The sequence below is a fragment of the Benincasa hispida genome, chromosome 1 (assembly GCF_027475165.1).
Source record: "Benincasa hispida cultivar pf3 chromosome 1, pf3_genome.v1.1, whole genome shotgun sequence".
NCBI lineage: Eukaryota > Viridiplantae > Streptophyta > Magnoliopsida > Cucurbitales > Cucurbitaceae > Benincasa > Benincasa hispida.
The window spans coordinates 95,525,481-95,533,002 of record NC_143478.1 but is presented as its reverse complement, the minus strand read 5'-3'; the positions used below and the strand labels follow the sequence as shown (position 1 = coordinate 95,533,002).

The following is a 7,522-nucleotide window of genomic DNA, read 5'->3' as shown; positions in this document are numbered from 1 at the left end:
TAATAAATGGTTTAAATTAATTCATTTCTAACTATTTAAATTTTAATTGTATATTTTATAAGTCTCAGACGTTGTTTTTTAAATGACATCTAAGAAAAGGTGTAAATTAATGCATATATATAAGTTCATCGTTTGAATTATACTAATTACGCAAACTCCACAAGTTTTAAATGGTATAAAAATCCACAAGTTTTAAACGGTATAAAAAAAAAGGTGATCTCATTACTAATACTAGGCTTTGTTACGTGTCAACAAAACCACCCACATGCAAACAAATCCCCTCGAGAGCTCGACACCTAAGAAATTAAAAGCCCTCTCTTTTCTCTTCCCATTCATTCACATTACAAAAAAAAAAAAAAGAAAAAACTCCTCAAATCTTAAAATCACAATCCACAAAAATAAAAAAAAAGAAAAAAAAAAGAAAAAAAGAAAACAATAGAAAAAACCCGCCGGAAAAATGCAGCGGACGGCGAAGAGAACCGAGACTGAGGCTGTGGTGGAGAAGAAGGTGAAAGATCTGATGGGGGAGAAGAGGCGGCTGGTGGAGGTGCCGTACACCGCCTCTCTTGCTCAAACAATGAACGTTCTAGTTGCCAACCGTGTCGTGGCGGTCCCTGTGGCGGCGCCACCTGGCCATTGGATTGGCGCCGGCGGTTCCATGATCATGGAGTCTGATAAACGGACTGGGGTCCTAAGAAAGCATTATATTGGGATGGTCACCATGCTTGATATCTTGGCTCATATTGCTGGCGACGATCAGGACCACGATCACGACGGCGGTCATGATCTGCTCGATATTGATCGAAAGATGGCGGTTCCGGTATCCAACATTATTGGACATAATGTTGAAGGTTTGAGTCTCTGGACTTTGAATCCCAACACCAGGTAGGTGTGGATGGATGTAAATTCTTATATATTCTATTTTTTTTTTTTTTATTACGAGAGATCGAATCACTTATTTTTAATTTTTTTTTTTATTGCTATCACAAATTATATGTCTAGATGTTATATGAAATGACCATTCTTAATTTTGTTGGGATAATATTTTAATTTGGTATTTTGACATTTTTAAATATAGGTTTTCTAAAAAGAAAACAAATTTTTATTAGGTTGTGACTTGTGATCACGTTTGTTAACATATTTGGATCAACTCGAATAAATCATCATAGCTCAATTGAGATCAAATATGAAACTATCGAGTTCAGGTTTGTCCTCACTCACATGTGCTTCAAAATATGTGTACTTTGTACTAAAGCTTGTTGGATGACAATTTCAATTTCATGGTTAGTTTTTCGTTTAGGAAATTTATGTAGCCCCTTTTTCCCCCCTATTTCTTTAGTATAGTTTTCACTATATAAACAATATTTTGAATTTTGAATCAAATTTTAAAAAATAAATAAATATTTGGGAACTAAAAGAAATAATCTTTAAAATCTAATTTTTATTTTTAAAATTTGACTAAGAATTTAGATGAAAACAGAATATATGAAAACTTCGAAACAATTTTAGAAATAGAAGAACTCCAAAAAAAAAAAAAAAAAAAAAAAAAACTGTCCTAAAGATGATATGTGAAAACTTGAACAATTTTAGAAATAGAAAAACTCCAAAGGGTTATGAAATAGACCTTAGTTTTTAGTTCTTTATTTTTGAAAATTAATAAGTTTAATATTTTACTATGACGCTATACATTTTGAAAACTAATAGATTTTTTTTTTTGAATGTGCTATTAATTCGATTTCTTTTCTTAAGAAAGATCAAAATCATACCATGAAAGAATCACACTAGAAAGAAATGAAATGAAATGATTGTGAAAAACACACTTAATTTTCAAAAAACAAAAATAAGATTTTAAATCTATTTATCTCTTTTAACATTTTTTAAACATACCTAATTGGGAATTTTGAAAATCCATTGGGATTAATGATCAAAATATCAATAATTATGAACTACTATTTTTCACATCTTGCTTAAATGCAAGTTTCTCTATTCATTAAAACTAAAATAATGTTTCAATTAGAAATTTACTAGACAATTTACAATGTTGAGTAGTAATTGGATAACACACTGATTCTTGATCTGCTCTCATAGCATATTAGATTGTATGGAGATATTCAGCAAGGGGATCCACCGAGCGCTGGTTCCCGTGGATGGGCAGGTCGAGGAGGCCGTAGGCGTTGAGCTGGTCGAATCAGCGTCGAGTTATAGGATGCTGACCCAGATGGATGTGTTGAGGTTCCTAAGAGAAAAAGTGCCAGAAATTGAAGGGATTTTGAGGCTAAGTGTGAAGGAAATGGAAGGGATGATCAATGAGAATGTTATGGCCATTACAGATAAAACTAAAGTTATAGAAGCAATCAAGTGCATGAAATCTAGTTTTCTCAATGCAGTTCCCATTGTTGGAAGTACTCAGCTCGGCGGCGATCAACAAAGTCATGCACAACTTTTTACCGTAAGTCAAATTTCTTTTCATTCTTGAGTTGGAACCTAATATCTTTTTTGTCTGAATACTTGTTTGGGTTTTAGAAACACACCATATTAGATAAACAAAGGTTCCATCTTTTTTTTAAGAAAAATATACTTTCATTGCCAAAGTATGTGAGAAACATATGGCAAATTACAAGAGAGCAGACAAGTTAAGTGCAATAAGGAGTTATAGTTGAGGTTAGTATCTATTTGATTCGTGAAGTTTCAAAATGAATACTTTAGGTGACGGAGGTTTGTATAATGTTTCTGAATAGTCTCTAGGTTAATTTGACCGTTAGTTGACTAATGGAAAAGTTACATGATGTGTTGAGCGGATAATTTTGAAATGAGATGGCAGGTTGACAATTTCATGTGGTTTCCATGAAGGGGAGAAAGAAAGGAGAAGGGAGAGAGAAAAAGAAAGTGAAGAAAAGAAAACCCACTTAATATAGAAAATAATAAATGACCACTTCATTTAAAATTATCAACTCAACATAGTATTTTCTTAAACGGCGGAAGCTAAAGTGTTCAATATGAAATTTAAAGGACAAATTATTAGATATTAATCTCAAACTTCGGGATCAAGAGTGCATCTCATCCTTTACTTTATAAAATTTTGAAATATCTTTCCTATTTCTCCATCTTTCTAAATTGTGAGAGATATATATATATATATATATATATTATCTTTTTAATGTGAGATGAGATTTTCAACATGCTCTTAATTACTATTTGATATATTCTTTTGATAAGTCTCTTTTTAATAATTTTTAATTTAAGATTGATTTTTTAAAAAAATGAACATCCAAAATTATTATCTTATAGGTAAATTTTTCTTGGCATTTCACATGTAAAAATGAATTTTTTTTTTTTTTTTTTTTTTTTTTTTTTTATCCTTTTATGACATTCTTGAAAAACTTGAAAAAATGAGTAGAAAGGAAAAAAGATCTAGAATTTATTGAAAACATGAAACTAGAAATAGAAACATTAATGCACGTGACCGCTCGAGTTCTCTCAGGGAAGAGGAAAGAAACTAGTAGGGACATTTTCAGCGACAGATCTAAGGGGGTGCCAGCTCGCGACGCTGCAGTCGTGGCTACTCGAGACAGCGCTAGACTTCACTGAAACGGTCCGAAAGAGTCCACTGTTTGAGGGGACAGCGGTGGCTGTGAGAGAGCTGGTCACGTGCCGGCCAGAAAGTTCATTGGAGGAAGTAATGGAGAAGGTAGTGTCAAACCATGTGCACAGAATTTGGGTAACTGATGAACATGGTTTGCTTCTTGGCCTAGTCTCCCTCTCAGATATGATTAGAGTGATAAGGCTTTCACTTCTTTCTCAACTCGAAAGCTAATAACCTTCTTCCCCCTCTATTATCATAATATATATGTATATGTCTAGTTCCTTGTTTTTGCACATGTATGTTCTGTTCATATTTGTTTTCATTAAGGTTGTATGGTTTTTTGTGGGGGAAACTGTTATTTGTTTTCTTTTTGCAAACTATGTTGTGGGGATTTTGTTGTGCAGATCTGTTCGACTTGGGGGCGCAAGGTATTTTTGTATTATTGTTCACTCACCTCTTTCGGATTCAATAAATGTAATATGAGAAATGATTTAAAATTTTTATGATTCATTCAATGAGCAAGATTTCAAAAGAATGTATAAGGTTAAAGTACAGGTTAAAATGATTGTTATCATATTTGAAATCATTTTGAAATGCATTTTTACCACTCAAAATTAAGTTAATGTTTAATATTGTTGGAGTGACCCATAATTATTCGGGTCCATGGGCCATGGGTTTGGGAAGAAGGTACAAATATGAGAACTCTCCAAGGAAGTTGCAAAAGTGGTTAGAATGGTGGTCAAGAATCTCTCTCTATAGCTGCCCCTGTCCATTTGTCCGTTCAAGTTTTACATTTGGATAGACGATAAACAATACATTTTTTTTTCTCAATGGTGATCAAGTTTGGAAAGGTGTTTCCAGATCTGTTCAAATTGGAGTCATTCATTATCATTATGGTCTAGAAGCCGTTGATCTTCTTCGAGTAATGTCGGATGGATTCCAAGTTGGATCCAAAATTTGATTTTTCTGTGTTTGTTTTTTGTCATTATTTACAAGCTTTCAGTGCTACTCCTTATTCTATGCTTTTACATTCTGATCTCAATGGTAGAAACTTATGCTTCAAAACTCTTAGGATTCATTAGATATGCGTTAGTGAATAAGTTTGGGGGAACTTTGTTTTCAAAACATTTCTTGAATTGATCATGTATGTAAGGTTCATTTCAAACCTGTTTTACAAAATTTTTCTAAGACACTTTTGTAACTCGTTTTAAGTAATAATAATCTTGCTGCTCTTAATGTGGGAGAAGTTTGAGCTATACACATATTTCAATCAAAATAATAATAATGATAAAAATAGTAAAACAATTTTCTTGTCATTATAAGGAAAATCTGTTAAGAGTTTAATTGAGAATGATACCTACTCGTAGTTGGATGATTTACATGAGATTCATACGGATGAACTAAAACAAAGGTGGATCATTAAGATCGATGAAAAAAATGAAAATAAATAAATTATGCAACCCCAATGTCTAGGTCAAAAAGAAAAGTCTAGTCAAGGCAAGAGTTAAAGTTGTGAAGGAAATTCACTCGAAGTCAAGTCCAAATGAAAGTAGGTAAGTTGGATGATTTGTATGATTTGTATGATACCTATGCAGGCAAGTCCAAATGAAAGTAGGTAAATCTAAATCAACGCACAACTATTTATAAATAAATTTATAAATAAATGGTTATAAAAGTGAGTAAAGAGAATTTTTTAGAAACAAAAATATATGGAAATGAATAAAGGTGTTTTGAGAATAAGCTTGTTGCATTAAATTTAAGAAATATTCCTTAAACGAGTGAATAAAACTTTGAAACTAGTTGCTAATCTATGTGTCTTGAACTTGGAAGTATGATGAGAGGTTGTGTTAACGCATTAAGGAAGTTGAGTTCTATGCCGATAACTCTAAGTAATGTTTGAGGACAAGCATTATTCTAAATTTGGGGGTGTGATAACTTGTAGAAGTACAAGTTATTGTGACTTCCTATTTAGAATAATCAAGGAAATTCAAGAGAAAATGCATTAACTTAAGAAATAAATCATGTAAAAAGGTCAAACTCGCATTTGGTACTTACAAAATTTATTAATCCTGAAATATTTAAGTTTAATATCTTTAAACGCAATATTTTAATACAAAAGAAGCAGAAATGTCAAAGGAAACGTTGCAGCTATTGGACGCAAAAGTATCATATCAACTTAATCTTGCATGCAAAGAAGAACCATGCGTTGTAGGGAATCATGAAGAAAGGAAAAATGACAAACACAAGGGATGGACGTATGTCCAATCACCAAAGTCATGAGCTGATTTGAGACAGATGCGTCAGAAGCAATGAACTTGTGACGTGATGAAGTCGGCGTAGCAGGACATGAAATTAAATGAAAAGGTGTCAGATAATTATTGGAAAGAAGCTGAGGAACTTCCTTTTGACGCCTATAAATAGACCAAATTCCACACGGATAAAAATTTATGACTCTCAACAAGAGAATGGCCGAAGCTCTATCTAATTCCCTCCTCCATTGTCTTTAACCTCTCAATCTTATCTTTGAGGAATTCGGAGTGAGAGTTCAGTTTTCATCTCTAATTAGAGGAAGAGTTCCATCAACTTCCATCGCCAGCAACATTGAAACAACTAACCACCAAAGCCAAAGGGACCAAGAGATTGGCAACATGCCATTTCTATCTCTGAACATTTATTTTGTTGCTACTTAGAGTTTGTATTGAGATACTGAGATTGAGAGATTCTTTATTTTAAATATAAAACTATGAATTCAAACCTTTCTTATCCATCCATATATTCACCTCTCTATACCATGAGCTGCTAAATTTTTAATGGGTTGGGAAGAATAAACTAACATTCTCATAAGTTTTGTATAAGTTGAAGTTCATCTTGTTTGATATGTATTTAATCTATTGCTTGAATTTATCTGATCAATCGATTTAAGTAGAAATGGCTAACTCTCTCGAGAGTAAGTAGCTGTGGAACTCATTAAACAAGGGAAGAAGTGTCTTTAGAGATAAAGTTAACCTTTTGTCCATACTGAACTTGAGCATACATCTTAGAGATAAGGTTATGTGGCTAAAACACCGAGAGATACTGAATTTTAATACATTAGAGACATGAACAGATACTTGTGCATTTCTTAGATGAATATTAGTGGACCTTTTCAACTCTACTTTATAAACTGGTTTTCTATCACTCCACGCAAGTTGTTTCGTTGTTGCATATCCTTCATTAATTCAAATCATTCACATTGTCACTGGATCAACACTCACTTTCATAGTCAACACATCACCTTTATTTCTTTTCTTTATTTTCTTCACATAAAACACTCATAATTTATTTGATTAACCTTTTCCTATGTCCATTTCATCTATAAAGTTCAACATCTACTTTCAGTTACAAGTTCCTGTGTTTGACCTTGGTTCTCACTAAGACACCTTCATTAAGTTTATACTTGGGCTTAATTTAGGAAAATGTGAAGGTGTTGAAAATTTTTTTAGTTGACTTTATATTTTTCTAAGGTAGTAGTTTTTGTAGATGTCTCAAACAAAGTCTTAACATCTGTTTGTGACAACATATTATCTTCCTGCAGAATATTTTGCTTATCTGAAAATATTTGGCTATAATATTTTTTCCGATTTTTTCCTTTATTGAAGTGCGACCTTTCTATTCTAAATGAGGATTTGTTTCCTTTCTTGGATTTAATATTTAAAGAGAATTATGATGCCCATTTAGGTCATTCATATTTTGTTTTATTGAGCAAGACGATTTCTGTTCCACGATCGAATTGTTCTACATTTTGTCCTTGCTCGTTGCTCACTATTTTGATGTGCAAGTTTTTCATCCGCTGAAGTGCAACACTTCGAAGTAAATCACAGTCTTAGGAGGAACCTAAGTCATTGCTACCAAAAAGGAATTCTTAGTCTTAGGGGGAGCTTAAGACTCAACTGTGGAGAA

The 7,522-nt window shown here is 32.7% G+C and overlaps 1 protein-coding gene across 1 annotated transcript; it reads left to right on the top strand.

The window, feature by feature from the left end:
• The first annotated feature begins 237 nt into the window (after positions 1-237).
• LOC120069702 (SNF1-related protein kinase regulatory subunit gamma-like PV42a) lies at positions 238-4,005 on the top strand. The gene is made up of 3 exons (XM_090308285.1): positions 238-885; positions 2,089-2,449; positions 3,482-4,005. The coding sequence occupies exons 1-3, from the start codon at positions 458-460 to the stop codon at positions 3,812-3,814; spliced, it is 1,122 nt and encodes a 373-aa protein (XP_090164411.1). The 5' UTR covers positions 238-457; the 3' UTR covers positions 3,815-4,005.
• Positions 4,006-7,522: the final 3,517 nt, after the last annotated feature.